Source organism: Arachis hypogaea, chromosome 3 (genome assembly GCF_003086295.3).
Source record: "Arachis hypogaea cultivar Tifrunner chromosome 3, arahy.Tifrunner.gnm2.J5K5, whole genome shotgun sequence".
NCBI lineage: Eukaryota > Viridiplantae > Streptophyta > Magnoliopsida > Fabales > Fabaceae > Arachis > Arachis hypogaea.
Window position 1 is genome coordinate 128,643,684 of NC_092038.1, and position 24,807 is coordinate 128,668,490.

General features: G+C 27.0%; 1 protein-coding gene and 3 long non-coding RNA genes across 4 annotated transcripts; 3 read left to right on the forward strand and 1 right to left on the reverse strand.

Moving 5' to 3' along the window:
* Positions 1-14,400: 14,400 nt before the first annotated feature.
* On the forward strand, positions 14,401-15,159 carry LOC114927431 (uncharacterized). Its single transcript, XR_003817929.2, has 2 exons — positions 14,401-14,581; positions 14,902-15,159. It is a non-coding gene; the product is annotated as an uncharacterized lncRNA (long non-coding RNA).
* Positions 15,160-16,114: 955 nt separating this feature from the next.
* Positions 16,115-16,819, forward strand: LOC112791513 (uncharacterized). Its single transcript, XR_003817930.2, has 2 exons — positions 16,115-16,527; positions 16,631-16,819. It is a non-coding gene; the product is annotated as an uncharacterized lncRNA (long non-coding RNA).
* Positions 16,820-17,159: 340 nt separating this feature from the next.
* On the reverse strand, positions 17,160-18,767 carry LOC112791514 (uncharacterized). Its single transcript, XR_003197231.2, has 2 exons — positions 18,455-18,767; positions 17,160-17,659 (listed from the first exon to the last, which is right to left on the reverse strand). It is a non-coding gene; the product is annotated as an uncharacterized lncRNA (long non-coding RNA).
* A 927-nt stretch (positions 18,768-19,694) lies between these two features.
* Positions 19,695-21,101, forward strand: LOC112782370 (FHA domain-containing protein At4g14490). The gene has a single exon (XM_025824728.1). The coding sequence runs from the start codon at positions 19,695-19,697 to the stop codon at positions 21,099-21,101; it is 1,407 nt and encodes a 468-aa protein (XP_025680513.1).
* The last annotated feature ends 3,706 nt before the right edge of the window (positions 21,102-24,807 follow it).

Sequence of the window (24,807 nt, forward strand, 5' to 3'; positions counted from 1 at the left end):
ATCTAGAAAGCCATATCTGGGACTTGTGCACGGGTAATGTCGGGAGTGGGTAGGTAACCGACACATGAGTTCATGGCCTGCGTTAGGAATAGACATGCATCATGTTGTTTGCACATTTGCATTTGATTGTGCTTGCTTGTCTTATTTCTTTGTGATTGTGCTGTTTGTCTTGTTGTGACTTGCTTGTACATTGAATTGAATCTATTGCTTGTACTATTTGTTTGTGAATGTATTAAAGTGATTACGAATTGACATTTGACTGAAGATTAACTATGTGTCTGAGAGACGGATAATGTAACTAGTTTTGTATTTAAAATTTGTTGTGAGTTTAGAGATTTTTTAAAGAGAGGTAATTTGTTAGCTAAAGTAGAACAAGAGTATTTTCAAAGGGTTCGATAAAAATAAAGTTTTATTGAGTAAAGTTAACTATTTGCACTTTATTTCGTTACTTTTATGGCATTCCATTCCCTACTGAGAACGTGTGGTTTGTTCTGACCCCAAAATCTTCCACCCTTTCAGTGACACAGGTTCAAAGACTAAGTTTGAAGTTGCGGACAGTTATTAGTTTTATTTGAGTTAAGTTATTTGTTGAGTTACTTTCGTAGAATATCCTTGCCTTTGTTATTAAGATTTTATTTTTATACAGAGGGATAGAAATTGTATCTGAATTCCTTTGATTTCTTTTGTACAATATTTATTATTATTAATAATTATGTGATTGTTATTACTTGGTGTTCTTTGATGATTGGGTTTGATTAATAAAAAAATACAAGTTTTCGGCATATTCTTAAAATTGAAACGCGGAATCGAACTAAAGGCTCAATATTAATTAGTAAATAAGGAAAACAGGTTAGTAATGCCTTACTTTTGGTACGATCATGACGTGCTAAAAGTTAGGGTGTTACATTATAGTATCAAAGCAGTTTGTTCCTGTTAGAGCCTTGGAAATAGACTGACTATACTTCATTGCATACTCTGAGTGTCTGTCATGCAATAGGACTTATCTTAATGGCAAGAGTTTGAATTTCAAATGCATGACTGTCTATTAATTAATACCGTTAGTTTACCTTGCATATATGTTAATACTAAGTCTGGCCAACTTAATGTTGATGGTTTATGTATACGAGAAAGTTAACGGGTTGTCATAGGCAAGATAGAAGTAATAGGTAACGTGAATCGTGGGCTTTGGGAACGTTAGGAGTTAATTTCTTGATGTTACTCGGTTACGTATCTATTCTTTCATGGTTTGCCTTGAGATTCTAGTTCGAGATTTCTTTCCTGAAGAGAGTTAACTACTTATTCTCCAACCCTGTTTCCTTGTTCATATGCTATTTTCATTTAATCTTAACTGCATATGTTTACTTGAATTCTCTGAGATATCTACTTTTCTTAAGATGCGGTTTGGTTCTTTTGCTTCATGTCTTGCATCTTATGTATATCTCATTCCGATTGAATTTGGTTCTTTTGAAGTTTTTGTTTTGAACCTTACATTTTGAATTATTCCCTGTTTGATAGTAGTATTCTTAAACATTCTCTTGAATTCCTGTGAACCCCGTCCATAAAGTTTGTTCTTCTCTTCCTAAGTTTGATATCCTTTTAGGTAACTCAAGCTTGTTTTAGAGTAACGTGCGATTCCTTGGATATTTTTCTTGTGCTGTTTAAATTCCTTTTCTTGTCTCATGTATTCTCTGATGTAAATTTGGACTTGTTGATGTTAGACTTGTGCCTGTTAGTGGGTTGCAGAGTGTTTGATGAGGTTGAGAATTCACAGAGAATCTGTTTAATATGGTATGGTTGGGAATGATGAAGTTACGTCATGTTGAAGTTTAGGCAGCTGAAGCTCTAAAGCTGGTATGAGTTCAGTGTGCAAAAGATATACCCATCGCTCTAATATCAGCCTATCTTGTATCTTTCACTACGCGTCACACTTTTTTTTTCCTATATTTTTTTAAGCCATAAGAATGTCTTGGATTTGAAAACTGTATAAGTATATATATGTTGAGACCTTAAAACTTCTTCTTTATATGTTACGTCTTATACATGTCAAAATATTTTGATTTTTTTAATGTGTTTAACAGTAAAGCTAGTTTGAACTTCTTTCATCTTATATCAATTTTCGAGGACGAAAATTTTTTTAAGTGAGTTAGGATGTAAGACTCTAAATTTTTAAAAATTAAATAATTAGTTATTTATGTGTCATTATATTTATTACAATTTTGTTTTTAAAAAAATTATTATTTTACCAAAAATAATCAAATAAAATTTTATTATTATTGAAGTTTAATTTTATTATGACTTATTCTAGTAAATTGAATTATTTATTAAAAACTATTTTATAGATAAAATTTACATTTATTATTATTATTATTATTCAAAAAAAAAGGAAAAAGGCCGAAGCCATCAAGCTAAGGAAACAAAAGGAAAAAAAATGGAAACGTGTGTTTAGTACACATAGGTATATATATGAATTTAGATACTCTAAAGTTTGAATTTTACTTTAGAGAGTAAAGTGAGATCTCTCACCATTTATTTTATAGGACCAAGAATAAATATGAAAAACAAATTATTCAAAAGTAGAAGATTACACTTTACTCTTTAAAATAAAATTCAAACTTTAAATAATCCGAATCCTATATATATAACCTTGACACCTTCACATGCCTTATCTTTAATCATCATCATTATCTTTTATTCCTTTTCTTTTATCACCGAATCATAAGGAAGGAAAGGAAAGATAGAGAGACCGAGGGTGAGGGAGGATCCGTGACTCCCTATAATATTTCGGCTTCGATTTTTCACGATCCGTAACTTCAATAAAAAATCTAATCCAGTAAAAATATTTGTATCCTCTTCTTCTACATATTGGCGTTACTTTTGTTCAGTAGAAGTTGACGGTGATGTAGCTCTTCTTTCCCTTGAGTTCGATCAATTGGAGTTCTAGGAGGCACAGACAATTTCTGACTTTTTTTTTCAGCAACTGAGTCAAAAAGCTTCTTTGGAATTTTTATGGACTTTGATTACGTACGGAGGTAGGAAATTTATTTTTAAAGTTAAAAGTTTTTAATTTAGAATGCCTACAAAATTAATTAGATAATTGTAAATATATATATATATATATATATATATATATATATATATATATATAATAGTAATGTTATTGATTATAGATTATTGCTTTGAATGTGATTGGTTTGGTTGTTATGAGAGATTAATTGGTGGAATTAAGCTTGGATTAAGGTTTTGAAAATGTGATTGATGTGGAATTGAGATTTACTTAAGGATGGTAGATATTGTTGCAAGCTTGTTTGAGAAATTATTGGTTACTGGATATGTTAATTTGATTGGATGATATTGTGTTGAGCGTTGAATTGATTTAGGCTTTGTGCTCAGTCTGGATTTATTGTGATGACGGTTTATTTGTGACTGTTTTCTGATTATTAAGAATTTTGCTAATTTGAGAATTATTGAGAAAAAGGCTGGTAAATTGTTGAAGAATAGGGAACCCGTAAGGGTGGTTTAGTCCGAATTTTAGAGGAAATGCTGCCGAAATTTTATAAAATCTGAGGTTTTATTTGAAAAATTATTTTAAATGATTTGGTTTTGGAAAATTAAATTATTTGAGATTTATTTAGTTGAGAAAATGTGTATTTTATTTTTAAACTCGATTTATTAAGAAAAACATAATGTTTTAAAACCAATTTTTCAAGGAGAGATTTTGTTTTAAGTGTTGTTTTGATCTCGGTTTTTTAAGAAAAGGAATTTCTGTCACAGGAGAGCAGAGAACAAAGATTAAAGGAATATATTAATTAGAAGGACCTCTACCACATGAGAGCAGAGAGCAAAGATAAAGAAAAACTTTAAGAGACTGTCTGCCACAAGAGAGCAGATGTGACATTGTTTGGGCCTTAGTGCCAAATGTAAAGTGGGGACGCCCACACACTGAAAACTGTTTTCTAGATATACGCTTATTGATTTGGAAAGTCACATTTTATGCGGCCTAACCGTACGACTTATAAGCACACTGTATGCATCTGAAAAGCCATATCTGGGACTTGTACTCGGGTAATGTCGGGAGCGGGTAGGCAACCGACACATGAGCTCATGGCCTGCGTTAGGGATAGACATGCATCATGTTGTTTGTACATTTTCATTTGATTGCACTTGGTTGTCTTATTTCTTTGTGATTGTGTTGTTTGTCTTGTTGTGACTTGCTTGTACATTGAATTGAATCTCTTGCTTGTACTATTTGTTTGTGAATGTATTAAAGTGATTACGAATTGATATTTGACTGAAGATTAACTATGTGGCTGAGAGACGGGTAATGTGACTAGTTTTATATTTAAAATTTGTTGTGAGTTTAGAGATTTTAAAGAGAGGTAATTTGTTAGCTAAAGTAGAACAAGAGTATTTTCAAAGGGTTCGATAAAAATAAAGTTTTATTGAGTAAATTTAACTATTTGCACTTTATTTCGTTACTTTTACGGCATTCCATTCCCTACTGAAAACGTGTGGTTTGTTCTCACCCAAAATCTTCTACCACAGGTTTGAAGACTAAGTTTGAAGCTGTGGACGGTTATTAGTTTTATTTGAGTTAAGTTATTTGTTGAGTTACTTTTGTAGAATACCCTCGCCTTTGTTATTAAGATTTTATTTTTATACAGAAGGATAGGAATTGTATCTAAATTCCTTTGATTTCTTTTTTACAATCTTTATTATTAATAATAATTATGTGATTGTTATTACTTGGTGTTCTTTGATGATTGGGTTTGATTAATAAAAAAATACAAGTTTTTGGCATATTCTTGCGGAATCGAACTAAAGGCTCAATATTAATTAGTAAATAAGGAAAACAGGTTAGTAACGCCTTACTTTTGGTACGATCATGACGCATTAAAAATTAGGGTATTACAGTCGACGTGTCCCGTGTCGTATCGTGTCCCGTATCTGTGTCCGTGCATCATAGAATGACGCCTAATACTTTTATTTTTTTTATCCTTTGCAAAGTAAACAAATTATGCAAAAGAATATTATTTTTATGTTTTATCTTATATTGTGCAAAAACAAAATAGAAAATAAATAAAAGAATAAATAGTCATATATTATTATTTAAGTTTTAGGATAAATAACATTAGTAACTCAAATGTTAACGAGCTATAACTCAAATAATATAGTCCCTTCAAATTCACTTAGAGCTCACGAATTCGATTCTTACTTTTAACTTTAGAAAAAAAAAACATTAAATAACTTAGTTTATTAATATTATTTACCCTAATTTTTAAGTAAAATGAGATTTATATTTAGTTTATTTTTATTACAAATTATAGTAGAATTTTTATTCAAATTTAATTAATTACAATCATCAATTCTAATAAATTCAAACTAAATTCATCAAATACCTATAAATTCAAATCAAGCTTACAAAATCAGCAAGTTTAAAACCAAACTTATTAAATCAGTAGATTCAAACCAAATATATCAAACCAATGAATCTCAAACCAATATCACTAATTTAGCATATTTGAAACAAACATACCTAACCACTAAACTTAAATTAAACTTATCAAATCTCTAAGCTCAGACCTAGAAAAGGAAAGAGAAACAATATTAACTCAAACCAACTTCGTATTTTCGAAATTCAAATACAAACAAAAAAACATAAATCAATAACTTTTTCTATTTTTTCTCTCTTGCTTTTTTAACTAATGGTTTTTTCTTGATTCCTCATTTGATCATCACTTTAGTTTTTTTCTACTAAAAAGGGAGATAGGCTTAACAAGCTAAATAACTCTAACAATAGCTAAGACATCTTAAGACAAACTTTTTTTTTTTAATAAAAATGAACAATAGATATTTCTATGTAATTATTGATGAGGTGGAAAAAGAAAAAAACTTTGAAGAGAAAGAATATTGCTGATTGAGTGATACTCATACTCTTGCTTTTTAAATTATGAAGATGCATTATGCAAGCTATATAGGTGAATGTTAAATTCAGAAATTGAAACTTTTTAACCACAAAAATCTGACATGTGTTAGCTATCATAGTTTTTGTATATTGTCATTGCTCCTTTATGATTGTGCCAACTGTACTGTTGATACTCTCATTTGACCTTCATTCTTATCCCAATCATTTATACTAAAATGTCGTCATTCTTTCCTTTTTTGACTCCAAGTAACAGCAGCCTAACAAAATAAAGTGGACTCAGGGGACATTTCTACCCAACCTTAATTTTGGGTTTTATACTTGTAAATTCTTAATCCTTCCGACAACATTGGGTTTTATACTTGTAAATTCTTAATCCTTCCGACAACATTTAAACACATATATAAAATCATATTAATAATTTAAATTATTAATTCATAATATAACAATTACTTGTCATTATTAAATACTAGTAATTTTAACTTTAAACTCAATAGTTTTACATCTCACTACAATCAGAATTATAAAGTGAATTCTATCCAACCCCCTCTAAAATAACATGTAAGTTACCTTTTATGATGTGTCACATTTTAATTGGTTATTATCTTAACTATAGTTAGGTTATTTTGTAATTTATTATTTTAGATGGGTAATTGTATAATTTCTTAAAATATTAAAATTCTACCCGGTAAGCAGCGCTGACTTAATTGTACGCAATCTCTTTCTACAGTGCATCATTCCTTAATGAGTCGTTGAATTCCCATGACTTGTAACTTTCCCGTTCTTCCCACTATAGCCAGCGCCGACTTTATTGCTATTTCCTGTCCTCTCACTCAATCCTTTTCTTTTTTTGTCGTGGATCACTTCTTACCAACATAATTAATGGTTAGTTCGGTTATTAAATTTTTTTCATTAAAAATAATATATGAAATATATATTCATATGTAAAATATAATATAATAAAATAAATATGTTCAGAATACTTAAAGTATAATTAAAATCAGGAATATACAAATATAATAATAAAATTTGTACTCTAAACAAGTAAATATATCTTTTATCATACATAAATTATTTAAAAAAATATAAATTATTAAAATTAATAACAAAAATTTAAAATAATAAAATTCAACTTTCTTACAAGTATTTTTTATAATATTTTTATTCTTTTAATTTTTAATTTATTAATATTTTATTATTTAATTAATGATTAAACAAATTATTTTCATGAGAAATTATTTTTTGTATAATCTTAAAGAAGAGACCAATATAACAGTTTAAAAATTAATGTAAAAATGATATTTTAAATAAAAAATAGTTAATATTAAAATTTTTAAATACAAAAACAAATTGTATAAATATTCAAGATATAAATATAAATTATATGTTTAAAATAAATAAAGAAGACAAAAATAATTATTTATTTCTTATGAGTACTCCCATTTTATCTGTTTTATTTATTTTATGCATATATTTATATTTATCTTTTAAATATTTATACAAATTATTTTTGTATTTAAAAATTTTAATATTAAATATTTTTATTTAAAATTTTATTTTTACGTTATTTCTTAAACTATTATATTGGTCTCTTCTATAAGATAATACAAAAAATAATTTTTTATAAAAATAATTTTTTTAATCATTAATTAAATAATAAAGTACTAATAAATTGTAAATTAAAAAATAAAAATATTATAAAAAATACAGTAAAAAATTGGATTTTATTATTTTAAATTTGTATTATTAATTTTAATAATATATTTATTTTTTAAATAATTTATGTATGATAAAAAATATGTTTACTTTATTAGAGTACAAATTTTATTATTATATTTATATGTTCATGATTTTAAATATACTTTTAAGTATTTTGAATAGATTTATTTTATTATATTATATATTACATATGAATATATATTCTATCATGTAATTAAATAAATATATATTTTTTTAATGAAAAAAACTTAATAACTGAACTAACCATTAATGATGTTGATGTTGGTAAGGAGTGATCCATGGGTCATGGCCAAAAAAAGGGATTGAGTGAGAGGACAAGAGATAGAAATGAAGTGGGCGCTAGCTATACTGAGAAGAACGAAAAAGTTACGAGCCATGAGAATTCAATGACCCGTTAAGGAATGATGCACTGTAAAAAGAGATTGCGTGAGAACGTGCTTCAATTAACGGGGTAAAATTTTAATATTTTAAAAAATTATACAATTACCCATCTAAAATAATAAATTACAAAATAACCTAATTATAGTTAAGATAATGACCAATTAAAGTGTGATACATCATAAATGGTAACTTACATGTTATTTTAGAGGGGTTGGATAGAATTCACCGAATTATAATCTTATTGTCCTTTTTTTAAGGTAGTATTTTTTTTTAAATGAAGAAAGGCTAAATTAATAATTTTCTCAAAAATATAAAAAAAAATGTGATTTAAAAAAGAAGAATTTTCCTAAAGAGTCCACTTAATTATTAATAAACTAAAACTAAAGTGAAAAAAATATATAGATAAAATACGTTTATAGAATTCAATTTTGATAATATATATAAAGAATTTTACTATCATTAATTAGATTTATCGATTTAATTTTTTTTTTCAAATCTATTTAATATACTAAAACTGGATTTTCTCCCAACTAATGAAGGTGGGGTAACGATCTTTCGTAACTCCGTTTTCCCTCCAAAATGAACTTTTCTATTATCTGTTCTAAATTATTTTATAAAAAATATCTTTATTATAATTATATTATCATTAATATTTAATGAATAATACATAATTATACTAATTTAGAAACATATCTTTATTATAATTATATCAAATCAATATTTAATGCATTATTAAACTACTTATCAATTATCAATTGAAAATACTTTTAATCATTTTAATAATAATAATAATAATAATAATAATAATAATAATAATAATAATAATAATAATAATAATAATATATGATAATGATATGATAATTGCACTGGTCGTAGTAATCATGAGAAGAATATTTGAATCTAATCATAAAATGATCAAATTTTATGATATTAATAACGCACATTAATTTTAAATTTTTTAGTCATTTTAATTATATTAATTTTAAAAATATTAATATAATTCTAATTCTTATTTATTATCCAATAATAATAATAATAATAATAACTTGAAAAATCCGTATATAAACTATTTCAATTACTCGTGTATTATTATTAAAATTCTATATGTTTCTAAATATTGGTCTTGAAAAATACGACCTGGCACGGCTATTAGTGTATAGTTGTTTAGGTTTATTTAGGAAGATAAAATAGAATTTATATTTCTAAATTTCAAGACATATATTTCTATTTTAATATGTGTATATCAAGAATAATATTCTTATTCATTGTCCGGGATTTCTTTAATTATGATAAAAGATAATGATTCTAATCATATTATGGAAAATTATATAATTTTAACAAATTTAATATCTGATGTATAATTATTGTATATAATAAAAAATTACTTTAATAATAAATAATTTACATATTTATTTTTGTTTTACTAAAGTCTGTATATAGTATTTTTCTGTGGTACACGAATCTAAATTTGAGAGTCAACTCATAATTTTATATTTAATATTTTTCTTTTACTATTTTATAGAATAAGAATGTATTCTTCGTTTTTCATCGAAGTTGATCCTTTTAAGGTACAATTTATAATTTTGATACACTATTAGTGTAAAGTAGTTTTACACAAATATTCTGACGTAATATCATATCATAAAAAATAACTATCTTTTATATTGATTGCATTCACCTAAATGATAATCTAAAAAAATAGACATAATTAAACAGTTATATAAAATATTTTATACTATCAATAATTAAAATTAGTCTCTAATTTGTATTTAAAAATATAATATAAAATTATATATTAAATTAATTTAATAAAAAGAAAATATTATTGTAACATTATTTAATTAATAAATTTATTTAGTTAAAGGTTATATTTTTTTTTTCAATTCCACTTTAATATTTACAAATAAATTGAAGAATTTTGTATTGGATATCTATTTTGATAATTAGTTCTCAAACATAAATTAAAATAAAAATCAATTAAAATATTAACGCATTTTGTACTTTTATCTATCTAAACAACTAATTCTATTATTATTATTATTATTATTATTATTATTATTATTATTATTTGAAATTAATTTTTTGTCTTTTTTTATTAAATAATTAAATAATCTATAAAATATATAATGAGGATATGAGAAATTTAGTATAAATTTTTCTCTAAAATATCATTTATTGTATATAATTCATAAAAAAATATATTTCACTTTTATTATTGATTAGAAGATAACCTATTTTTATTTTGATTAATTTCATTTATTATTATTATTATATTTATTTTACAGAAAGATAACTTAATAACCATATTATTATTTATCAATATATTAATATTGATAATGATTACATAAAAATTATTTAAGATTTAATATTTTTATATTATTTATTTTTTATATATTTTAATATATTTATAAATATTTTTTATTATTTTTATATGTTATATGTTTATTCCCATTATTTAAAATTTCTGGATCCGTCACTACTTTTGAGCGTGTTTCTTAATTTATTTTTTTTTAATTCATTGAATACAATTTATTACAGTAAATTAATTATATCAACTAATTGATTTGATTAGATATTTAAATATCACACGATTTATTATAATTCATATCAATCAAATAATTATAATTTATTATATCAATTATTATTTGTTACTTATAATGATTAAATACAATAAATATAGATTAATTTAGTTAAAAAAATTATTGTCTCATATGTTTTCCTATTTATTTTTTTAATTTATTAAATCCAATCAATTATAATAAATTAATTATATCAACTAATTAATTCAATCAATTATTTTCTAATTTATTTTTTTGAATTCAATAAATTAAATAAAATCAATTATACTAATTATTTGTATCAACTACTTATTTGATTAATTCTTAAAAATATTTTTATTTAATTTATTTAATTTATTTAAATACATGAATTATAAATGATTAATTATTTAATTTTATTACGATAAATATCAAATTCTATTATGAATATAAAAATATAAATTTTTATTCCTTCCGTTTTTATTTTACCACTATAAAAGACCATATATGCTAGAAAAAATATCATTCATTTACCAATTACTCTTTCATTAGGTAGCTTTTACAACAATTATTTTTCTTTCTATGAGGCGTCGTTGCAAGAATGCAACTATCGTGGACACAAACTACCACACACTTTTCAACTCCCGTACTCATCATTCAGAGCAATATATGATATGTTATCCTTGAAGCATTTATAGACCATGGTGTTATCATGTATGCATAAATTAAAAAAAAATTCGTAACTAAGCTTAAGTCACTTACCTGTTTGTGTGGTATATTATAGTGTGAAATTACTTTCAATTTGTGTTGTGCAATGATATTATAGTTTAATTTAAACTTTTGTTTTAGAACTGTATTATGATTTTATCTCATCATTTTCTCTTAGATATCAAGTTGATGTATTTTTATTTATTATTATTGAAACGAACGTGATATAAAATTTATAAAAAAATAAAAATAAAACTCTCACACTCAATTTATTTTATTGTAGTCTTTTATGTCTTCTATTTCTTTTTATTTTCTTCTTATTCATTTTATTTTCTTTTTAAATATCATATAATTTATTATAATTTATACCAATTAATTAATTATAATTCATTATATCAGTTAGTTTAATTCATTAATTTATAATATGCATGAAAAATAGATTATTTGTTACTTATACGTTTATTCTTCTAAAATCTAAATCTGAATAATTATATTTTTAGTTTTAGTTATGAACAAAATATTATTAATAATAAATAATAATTAACCACTTATACTTTTAATTAAAGTGTTTAAATAATTTTTATATTTATTAATATTAATTGTTAATTATTTTTTGTCAATAAATTGTATTATAATTTTATGTTAGTTCATAATTAATTAACGATTAATATTCATGAAGCTATGTTATTCTAAATTTTACATTTTATAAATATTTTATTTAAATATTTTTTAAACATAAAAATGTATTATTTTTAATAATATCATACTTTTACTTTTTTTTAATTACTCTAAATGAATATTTTATCAAATACTAATTAAAGCCATCCTTCCATTTGTTTTTACTAATTTATTATCTAACTATCATATAAAATTAAAATCAATGAATTTAATATTAAAGTTACTTTGGTTTTTTATTTAGAGTATTTTTTAATTTTTTTAGTCTAATCAACCAAAACTATTCAATTATAAATAGTCACTTTTATCTTATTTTATATTATCAACTAATTAAAATCACTAAAATTTAATAATACAATTATGTTTTATATTTTTATATTTAGTTCAATCCATCTAAACTATATAATAATCATTTTAATTTTTATATTTTATAATGTAATACTACATACATTAATAGTAAAATAACATAGTAAATTTTCATGTTTTAATATTAAATATAAAATTAATACGTACAAAATTTTTTAAGCTTTTAAATCAATACGAATCATTGTAAATAATACTTATTTATGGCATAAACAAAGAAATATAGAATCTTAAGTTTTGCATATAAAAATTTAGAAACATGTTATATGTACAAATGTAATTGCATAGTTTTTTTTAATGGTGTAGACCAACAATTCTAATTTTATTTAACAGTCAAATTAAAAAAAAAGTCGTAATTTTAAAGGTAGTAAAAAAAATAACAAAATTAATCAAAAAAATAGTTAACTTATATTATTCTATTAATTTATTTAATATATTAAATTATTTTTATTTATATTAAGATTAATTTAAATATTTTAAAATAAAAAGTATAATTAATTATAATTTGCATCTTAAATTATGTTAAGTACATAATATTCTATTGTGCTCTTAAAAATAAAAATGAGATAACAAATATAATTTTATCTCTTAATTCAGTATATTTATTTATATTTTATACTTTTTTTACGGTTAATTTTGTACGGTGTTGGTATATTAAATAAAAATATCTGTTATAATAACAAAAAATAAAATAAAATTTCAATCAATAATTTTATATTCTTTTCTTTTTTTTTCAGTTTTATTTTGGATTTTAATTTATTACTAAAAGATAATGAAATTCTATTGATACTGAAATAAAGTTGCAAAAATGTCTATAGAATAAATAAAATAATGTGATACCCACATTACAACATTCAAATGAAATAACCTAGGATCTAAAATATTTATCTTTCTCTTTCTCGCTATCTATTATATTATCGATTCTATTATATAAAAATCAATTTTTTATATTTAATGATAGAGTCAACGTAGCATGTTTCTGAGAGTGTTTCTTAATTTATTTTGTTTAACTCACTAAATACAATTCATTATGATGCATTAATTATATCAACTAATTGATTTGATTAGATATTTAAATATCACACAATTTAAAATTATGTATATTGATTTGATTTGATTTTTATGATATATAAATTTAAGGAATAAATTAAAATAATATAATTTATTACTTATTTAAATTAAATACAACAAATACAAAATTAATTTAGTCAAAAGTTTATTATTTTCTAATCTTTTATACATAAAAATGACAAAATAAAATTGTAAAAATAAATTTTTTTTATCGTTTTTGCTATTTTAATTTTATTTTCTTTGCTTTTTTTTATGTGTAATTTTATTTTACATTAACTTTGTGTATTTAATAACAAATATACTCATATTAATTCTATCATATAATAATATATTTTTCTGCTATGTTAATCAAAGAATTTCAATAGTTATCAAGTACATCTAATATAATGACTGAGAAGTGAGAACCACGCTAAGTTAAACCCAGGTTCAAAATGCTGAAACGAAGGAAAGAAAACAATGGATATATGATTAGAAAAAAATATATAATAATGAGAAATATACTAAAATTGGATTTTTCCTCCAACTAATAAAAGTGAGGTGTCAATTCTTTATGAATTCATTTTTCTTCGAAAATGAAATCATTATTTTCTTTTCTAAATTTATTTTAGAAAAATATATTTATTATAATTATATTACAATTAATATTTAACAAATAATGCATTATTATACTAATTTAGGAAAATATCTTTATTATAATTATATAAAATCAATATTTAATACATTATCAACTAATAAAAGTGAAGTATCAATTCCTCATGAATTTATTTTCTCTCCAAAATGAAAGTACTATTCTCTCTTCTAAATTTATTTTAGAAAAATAACTTTATTATAATTATATTACAATATTACAATTATGGCCATGGATTCCTTACTCCCATTTTTATGTGGGAGTATGATTAACCACTAACAAAATATTTACAAAATAAACCCCATTTTTTATTTTTAAATTAATTAATAATTAAATATTTGTCCCTCTAATTTTTTTGTTTTACACATTTCTCCTGTTTCTTTCAATTCCATATTCAAAGAAGAAATCCTTGGCTTTGCTAGGTTTTTGCCTCTTTTACTCGCCTTGGTTGTTCTATGTTCCTCTCTATCCGTGCTGCTTCCTCGTTCTCCCCTGCACCGTGTTTGTTTTCTGATCCTCGACGCCGCAACACGTTTCTACCGCCGCCGCTATACTTGGGTATACCACTTTATCGTTTTCTGTCGTTTCTCTGTTTCCCTTCTTCACCAGCGACTCTGATCTCTGCTTCTCCCTCCATTTTATTTTTATTTTTATTTTACTTTATTTTCTTTTCTATGACAATTTTATGTGAATTTGAATGTTCTTCGTTTGTCACAGTATGGATTCTGAGAAGTGTGCAAATGTGCAATTTCCATTGGCAATAGATTTATTTATATATTTAATAATTTTATCTGAATGTTATTTTGATTTCAAAAGAATTTTATGCAGTCATATCATTACTACACACTCTCTTATATTTTATACTTGTATTTTAACAGGGAGATGGGAGGCCATTTTGTGTAATTTCTGAAGTCCCTGGTTCCAGTGATGAAGATTATTTTGAAGAAGTTTACAATGTGACCATTTTACGTAGGAGACTGCTCTATTTGTTATATTAGTCCCAATTTATGATGATTCTCTTAATAAAGTTAATTTATCTATGAATTGCACAATCGTTTTGGAAAATTCAATTCTTACCTATCAAAAGATTCAAAACCTTGAATACTTTGATAATATCTATCCTTTTTAATTGTTCATCTTCTGGTCTTCCTTCTTGTTCATTCCTCAGAATTCATATGTTGTTTCTATTTATCTATATACTATTGCATACTTATCTAAGAAAAATAAATTAGTAGGAGATTTTAAAAGTACCTGACACATGCCTTCAAATTTCAAATATACAATATGACACATGCTTGTTTCTGAACTTAGCGTTATTCATGTCAATATTGTGCAAATGGAGATGTGTGGCATCTTTCAGATGGAGCTTATGAAACAACTACTCTTCTCAAGGATGTTGGAAGTTTCACGAATCAAATATATCTTTTTTCTCCTTAACCATTGTTTTCTTTTAAGTTTGTCCCTCCTATCATAGTAAGATGATAAACACTGGCACAGTTAAGATAACTGTTGTATCCAACTTTGATTCCCGCTTAAGAAAACTATTGAAGGATCTTAATGTTTTGAATCTGTGAGCTTCTGTAGTCCCTTCAATATGTTTTTACTTAACTCATGCATATTTTAGGGATGTATTGAAATCTTTGCATTAATGTTTATGCGAACTTGCTTGTTGAACTTCTCTTAATAATTTGCTCAAATGTTAGAGTGTCTGTGTACACCTTTTATAATGTCTGATTAATTATGTTTTTTTTTTTGCTTCAGTTTGATAAATTTAATATTCTTAACAAATAATTTCGAATAAAGATATCAAACTCTAGAGTTCATTTGAAGTCATGAAGCTTATATAAAATTGAAGTCACGAAGCTTTGATAAATTGGAAGTTTGGCATGGGAATGAATGATGAATTAGGTGTAAGTAGATTAAGTCTTGTTTTTATTCTATATCTTATGATATAAATCATTGTGATTATTACATAGATACTCTTAATTGCCTGACATATTCAGGGAACCTAAAAACTACTCGAATGTGAAAGGTGAAGAAGAAGCACCATAACAAAAATCATTGTGAATCTGTTTCTAATCAATTCATCAGTATTTTTTCATTGATTAAACTTGATAAAGGTGGTGTTGGATTAGCTTCACAATCACAAGTGCAACAATTCAAAGAAGCAATTGATTCAATTAAGTAGGAAGGGTTTCCATCCCCTGCCATAGTCACAAGAATCTTGGACTCATTATTATCAATAACCACATTACTAGGCATTGTGCTTTAACAGGAAGAAGAGATTGGCTGAGACGAAGGAAGCAGCTGAAGTTGAGATTTGGATCAGTGGTTCCAATTTTAGGATCTGATTTTGTTTGAGAGGTTTCACAGGCTTCCTCTGATGTTTGGGTGGTCGTCATCCTTTACAAAGATGGGTATGCTAGATGACATTTCTAAGTTCAAATTTCAGGAAATATTGCTGAACACCACACGTCCTCATATAATATCTATAAATTACTTGGGTAATCCAAATTTGTTTAATTTTATTTTTATGCTTCTTGTGCTTGTTTTTGAAGTTTGTTGTACTTTATTTTTGACATTGCTGAATGTGGAATTTTGATGCAGTGCATTGAAAAATTTGTCACAAGATATCCTGTAACAAAATAAATTTGTTAAGATAATATCAACTGATTGCATTTCCAATCTGCCCACCGTATTGGTATACAACAATGGAGCAGTCAAGGAAAATTGTGTTGGCTTGTGTAGTTTTGGATGAAGATACACTCTTGAAAGAATTTAATTAATTTTATCTTATGATGCCTTTTGTGAAACTTGTTAGTTTAAACTTTAAAAATATTTAAATTTCAGAAACGTGATATTGAATGCATATTTATTTTCTTTCTTCTCTTTTTTCTAATTGGAACTCATATGTATTATTGTATTTTTGTTGTAATTCTTTATTTTTCATAACATTTTAGTTCTGTCACATAACCTTGTCTATGCTATTGTAGTTTGTTATTTGTGTTGTATTTAAAAATTGACAAGATTAATTGCTTGCCAAAACAAGATTAAGACTAATTCTTTCACTGTGGACGAATTCTTATGTATCCAATTCAATTTATTCAAACATAGAAGCGAAATATAATGTATCCAATTTTTATGATTCAACTATTCAACACTTTCTTATGTCATTTGCATAGAATCAACTACAAAATCACTTAGTCCTTGATATATTAGTGTATAATAAGAAACTTCATTCAAATGCTTGTTTATTTTGAATAAATGCATGAAATTAAGCTAAAACTACTTAAACTACCTAGCTAATCTAACTAAAATGTGAATGCATCAATGAACACTTCTGATCCCCAACAGCAAGGCACAGAACAACCACATATTGAGCCACACCTCCTTCAAAGAATGAAGCAAGAGATACTGTTTCTTCTGCTGATTATCAATCTGATCCAAGATAAATGGCAAATTTTTTGGAAGGTTGCCAACAGCGATATTACCAAGAGCATAAGAGGCAGCAGACTTTATCTCTTCAAAAGAAGATTGGAAGGATTCAATGACAATATTTTTTATATGAGCATGTGCACTAAGATCCTTCCTCCTACCAATCTCTCCCAAACATAGAAGGACAAGGTGCTGCTTGGCCTTTAAAATGGAAAACGAAAATATGATTAGTACATAGGAAAGTGCTGAAACAATCTAAAAGGGTAAGTCATGAGGATGTATAATGGGAAGTGTTGGACTAATTCATTCCACAATATATTGAAAAGATATCCTGAAGTTATAGTATCTATTAAATTCCAGGGATAGCCTAAAATACTACAAATTTTAAGGACATCCTATCAGACTAGCCACAAAAAAATTAAAATAAATAAAATACCAAAAACAGCAATAAAGATTCAGCAGTCCATCATCCATATTTTAAACAAGATTTAATTGGGGAAGGCTGCAAAAGTAAGGAGACAGGAAACAGATTATCAGCAAAACATTTGCTATGCAGCCGAAAAACTGGAGAACATACAGAGTTAGAAATAACGAGCATCCAGTCAATTATCAAAGCCTCATGAAAGATGAAATGCTAGAAAAAATAATTAAGAGTGAATTCAAAATCGAAATCGAAAATATTATTGAGAGAGGATGTAATTAGAATAATTAGCATATAACAATTATTGAAGTAATCAGAACAAGAGGATGTGAATTTAGTTACAGATCTAAAAGTGAGAAGTTAGAACGCAAATTGAGAAACAGATCGAGGAGGCGAAGGCACGTTAATGGATAAGGAGAAGCTACCAGAGCAAAAGCTCCAGGAAGGAGGAGAAGCTCGCAAGAGCAAAATACGGCGTTTTGCGCGGCGGCAGATTAGACTCTTTCATATTATTTCCATTTCTTAATTAAAAAATTGAAACTTCGAGAAGAAAGAAACTAAATTGAGAGAGATACCTGAATTGAACTACCGAACTAAAGTAGAGAGCCAGAATGAGTCCAGACAAGAGAAGAAATGTTGCTTCGACTTCGAGTAGACACGGAAGCAAGACACGACGAGATCACCCACCAACGACCGCGAGACACGGGGAGAAGCAGAGCAGTAGCGACGGCACACGGTGAGGAGCAGAGAACCAACGACGATGCACGATGATAAGAGATAGGGACCACAGAGGGAGAAGAATAGAGAACCAGCGACCTGGTAGAAGGAGGCAAAAACCCTAACAGAGCCAAATGTCTCGTCGTCTTTTGAAACTATGATTAAAAGAAAAAGGAAGAATGTGTAAAAAGAAAAAATACAGGGGTAAATGTTTAATTATAAATTCTTCCAAAAATATAAAAACAGGGTGCTATTTATAAATATTTTTATGATGGTTAATGTTACTCCCACATAAAAGTAGGAGTAACGAATCCGTAGACTACAATTATATTACAAATAACATTTAATGAATAATGCATAATTATAGTAATTTAGAAAAATAAAATAAAGTCCAGTAATTTATCTTTCGACTGCACACGTATGTAGAATAACTTGTAAGAAGGAGTCACGTATATTAAATACGGTCAATGATTGTAAAACTGTATACTAACATTGATATAATATTATTTCAGGTATATGTTTTGGAGGTATAAAAAAAGTGTTGAGTTATTTTTTAGTGGGTTTAAATTATTTATTGTTTATTAGAGAATTTTGTGCTTTAGAATTCTCTAATAATTTATTATTTATTTTGAGCTGATTTTGATATATTCTTGCTTGACAGTAAAACCAACATATAAAAATTTGTTGGTGAGTCTAAATATTATTAGGTTATTTATAGTACATATGTTTGATTTATTAAAAAAAATAAGTTATTAAAATTAATTAATAACTATTTTAGAATTAATACATTTAATATTAAATAAAAAAAAACAAATAATATATAATATGTTATATTTTTATTAATCAAATTATTATAATTCAAATTAATCTTAACCAAAAAATTTAAATTATAATTTTAATATTATTACGTGCTACGCTATTACACTTGTAATGTATTTAAAAATGAGTTATTTGTTTGAATATAATGTAGAAATAAAGAGTTAAATAATATCCTGAAACGAAAAGAAACGCAGGTGGGTAGAGCGGGAAAATTGAGCATTCAAACGGCAATACCCGAAACCCTTCTTTTCTGATCTCTCATTTTCATTCTGCATTCAAATGGAAGCTCCGCATCTGAAGCTGGTAATGCTTAAAGGTCCTCGACAAGGTGAATCCTTCGAGTACCGTCCCGGAACCGCCGTCAAGATTGGCCGTGTCGTCCGCGGCAACACCCTCACCGTCAAGGACGCCGGCATCTCCACCAAACATCTCTCCATACTCACCGAATCTGGCCAATGGGTTCTCCGAGACCTCGATTCCTCCAACGGCACCATTATCGACGCTGTCAAGATCCCTCCCAACACCCCCTTCAACCTCTGCGACGGCGCCACCATCAAGATCGGAGAGCGTACTTCCATTCACGTCGTCTTCGTCTACCATCACAACAAAGCTTCGGCCGCCGTACCGCCCCAACCCAAGCGAAACCCCTCGCGTCGCTGTCGATCCGCGAAAGCTGAGGTTCAGAGCGTTGAAGAGAACAGCGATGATGCTGAGGGATCTGAAATTGTGCCTTCACCCGAGAGTAAACGTGCGACCCGAAATCCGAAGAACAATAAACTCGGTGTTGCTGTTGATATTACATTTTCGGAATCGGGCGCTATGGATCTCGATGCTCCGATTGAGAAGCCGAAGAAGACCCGGGGTAGGAAAAAGAAGGTTGTGGTGGTGGAGGAAGCCGAAGAAAAACAATATGCTCCGATTGAGATTTCCGAGTCGACTGCAGTGAATGCTGCTCCTGTAGAGAGCGTAGTGGTGGTGGAGGAACCGAAGAAGACTCGGTTGACCCGGAATTCAAATAAAAAGAAAAGTGTGGCTGAGGGTTCTGATTTCAGTGCAGTGAATGCTCCGTTAGAGAATGTTGTGGTGGCAGAACCGAAGAAAAGCATGCTAACCCGGAGTTCAAAGAAAAAAGGAGGCTTAATTGATGAGATTACTGCTTCTGTTGTACCAGAAGAGAAGGTGATGGTGGAGGAATCCACAGAAACCTGGGTAAGCCAAGATTCGAAGAAAGGGAAAAGCCCGATTCGAATTAGTCCTGCTCAAAACTCAGGATTGGAGGTTAGAGTGGAGAATGCTGAGCCAGAGGAAACAATGGATGGGGATAAGAGTAAGGAATTGGAGGAAGAATGTGCTGCTCAAGCTTTTGAAATGGAGCAGTATGATAAGGTTAATGAGAGAGAGGAAGTTCGAGGTTCTCGATTGGAGGGTGATGAGATTGATGATGGTGGTGGTAGTGGTGAAGATGGAAACAGTGTGAAAGAGTGCGGCGAAGATTGCAGCGTGCAGAAGGAGGATGTGGATTGGGCTGATTTTGAGAAGATGACTCTTGGTGAGTGGTTTGATTTCTTGGAAGTTCATTTGCCCAAACAGATTATTGATGAAACAGAAGAGATGATAGAGTCCATGAAAAGCAAAGCTGAGAGGCTCCGCGAGTATATTATGCAGCACAAGACAGAGCAAAGATAGCAAAAGTAAAATCCCCCTGTAATACATAGCATTATCATTAAGCATATGCTTTCATTTTTTTTTCCTCCTTGATTTCTCTAGTTAGTTCACTTGTTTGCTGTAAATATTATTAAGAACTTTAATGTTAATCAGGAAAACAGATGTGCTATATAGGGATGAGAAGAAGAGGTGTCTGGTATCCATAGATGATGTTTTAGGAAACTGCTACTAAATGGGGGTGAGGATGTTAATTCTTAATTAACTGTGTGAGATTGGAATTTGTAACTTGTAAGCAGCTTTAGTAGTAGACATCTGCAAATGATGTATTGGGGATTGTAATGAAATGTTAGCTCTTGACAGGAGCGAGTGAGACTCCAGTATGTTAACTCTTTTTGTGTATTTGTGTTAATGCTTTATGCATTGATTCACCACACTACTAGTAGCTGCAACCTCAGAATTATAACTCAAATAGGCATATCTGACAAATCTGGAAAGAAAAAGTTGTTGCAATAAGAAACAATCCTTAGAACATGTTGTATATACTATATACAGACAACAGAGCAAGTTTGGTTTTAAATTGTCTCCTAGTATTGCCTGTCTCTGCATAATTGGGATGCAAATGATGTGATGAACTGATTCCACTGATTCCCTGGAATATCATCATTAAGTTCCCATAAAGCATTGGCTGGTCTTACCATGTTTATTACTATGAAATGAATCCAGTTATTTGGACATAATAGGGTGTTTAGATATGCATTCGCCTGGCCTTAATAGGATAGACCTGAAACAGCTTGGGATTAGATATATATACTGTCAACATAACAGGGCAATCAAACTGAAACGTGTTTTTTTGTTTGCATTAATAGGTAGATATTATTAGAGTTTATTAAGTACTGTTGTACTTACTGTGATTCAAGTTACATAGCAGTAATATTAAGTTCTTGATTGTTATTTCCTTGTATTTTATTGCTGCACAAGGCTAATATATATAGTGATATCTTCCTCTCACTCAATGGCTATTCTTAATTATATTTAAGGGGGTTAAGCATATTTGTTTTTGTCTATACTGATCTGTTAACGAAATTGCAGAAACATGTTCTTCAATACTGAATAGGGTTTAATCCCCAAATATGTACAAATTCAGAAATGTGGAAGCCAACATGGAGGATTATATAGCAATTAGCAAATAGATTAAGGTTGAATGGTGGTTCTTTGAAAATAGATTTATTTCAATAATCACACAAACAAAATATACGCATAAATGAAATCCTTTTATTAGAAAAGTAAACATGTTGGTTAAAGACTTAAAGTGAGGGAGAAATATTTTGATTTTTAAAATGCAAACGTAAAAGCTCTGGTTAAATCACTTACCATCTTTATTAATACACTGGCGAAAATAGTGTTATCGATTTTCATTTTATTTGGTAATTTGATATGTAATAGTTATTTTGGTTTCTGTACATATACGCATAAATCATTTTGATACTTGTAGGTTTTAATGAGTTAAAGTAGTCAATGTATGTAACAAATGCGACTCAGATATGAGTAAACTGATTTGACTCACATTAAAAGGACTAATTTGGACTAATTTTTTTACATACAAAAGTTATTTTTGACTAATATTAGACATAATTGATTTTTATTATGATAGACCATAATAAAAAGATTTAAATGTAAAGTATTATTCATAAAATTAATTCTATTTTTTTATTAAACATTGAATTTTTATAAAATCTAAGTAACACTTTTTTTTAATTAGCAGTAGATAATAATTTTATTTTCACTCTTTCTCTAGAAAAAGGAAAGAGCACACAATTGATTAGTTAGTTTGTTATGTCCAAATTTGGGGGGAAAAAAACATTTTTTTGGGTTTGAGTGTGATTTTTATCAGATATTATTTTTTAATCAAATTCGGATTATGCTTTTGATATATCTATCCTAACCCAAAATAACACTTTTTTTCTTAAGAATACATACTTTTTAGTGAAAATTAGTGATAAAATATTTGAATTTTATACTTTAATCGATATTTTGAATATTATCTAATGTAATTTTTTCAAATAATTGATTTTAGTATAAACATTATATAATATCTAACAAATTTTTTTTCTACATACAAGATTTTATTAGCTGAGAGTATATATAGTTTCCAAATTGTGTAAATTAATTGAATGCTAAGTAGACTTGGTTTAACCCGATGGTTTTGGTTTAATTTAAATGTCAACTTTAGGTCTTCAAAAGTAATATGATCAAAATTTTGGATATTCTTAATTTCCTTGTTTTTTTTTTCCCTTATGTTAGTTATATATTGATTACAAAATGATTATGTATGCATGTTGACTTCTCAATTTTATTAGGTATCCAATTTAATTTGATTTGACTTTTGACTTTGTTGAACTTGATTTTGATTTGATATAAGAGGTTTACTACACATACAAGCTTTTTTGACTTACAAGCTATACAAGTTGGTCCAGATAAAAAAAAAAAACATGCACACTACTCTTTTAAAATTGAGCGTCCAATGCACGCGTTCATTATGCCGCACTCTTCCTCTTCTTCCTCAATCAAAACGCAAACTGTCAAGATTCGCATTCTTCTTCTTCTTCCTCAATCAAAATGCAAACCGTCAAGATTCAAGCGACATTCGAAATAAAAGACACGTTTCAACTCCTCGCGAAGAGTAGAAGAAATCAAGAAGAAAAGATACAAATCTCTATAAAAAATCACCAGAAAAAACGAAGAAATATTATTCAAGGTACTGTTTTACTATTTTTCTAGGTTTTTTTTTTCTAGATTGCTTCTGCCATGTGCCTCATTCTTAACCAGCAAAACATTAAAAGATTTCAAGAAAAAATATACTATCTCCCCATATTTTAGGTGTATTTCTTAAATATTTTGGGTGTATTTCTGTAATCCTTTGGGTGTAATTCTGTAACAGTTTGGGTGTATTTCTATAATCCTTTCTGTAACCATTTGGGTGTATTTCTGTAATCGTTTTGGTGTATTTCTGAAGTTTCATTATCTTTAAAACAATTTCAAAGCTTTCAGAAACCATAAAAATCGAAAAAAAATGAAGCAAGAAGGAGATCTAACCAATTTGGCAAAAAATTTGAAAAAAGAAACGAAATCTTTTGAAAAATGAAAGTTATATATTTGTGCATTAATTGATTTGAATTTATTTAAAAGCCTGTTAAAAAGGCACGTAACATAAGCAACGCTTTTAGTGGGTTTTGTTTTCTTTAAACTTGTAAAACTTGTAAGCGCAAAACAATTGTACGTAGAGATTAATCCTTAATATAATATATCTTATTTTATTTGAATATAAAACATAATTGTAATAGCTAAAATGTCTGATTTTTTCATTTAAAAAATTGGTGGAAAAGATATTTTTATTTATTCCTTTTTTTCTATATTATATCTATTAAAATCATTCTAAATTTGATCAAATATGATGGTTGCAATTTATACTTATTAAAAATCACTTTTACTACAACTTATCAAATATAATTACTATCATTGTTAAAAATCACTTTTTTTTTAGAATACATACTTTTTAGTGAAAAGTAGTGATAAAATATTTGAATTTTATACTTTAATCGATATTTTTAATATTATCTAATGTCAGTTTTTCAAATAATTGATTTTAGTATAAACATTATATAATATCTAACAAATTTTATCTCTATATGCAAGATTTTATTAGCTGAGAGTATATATAATTTCCAAA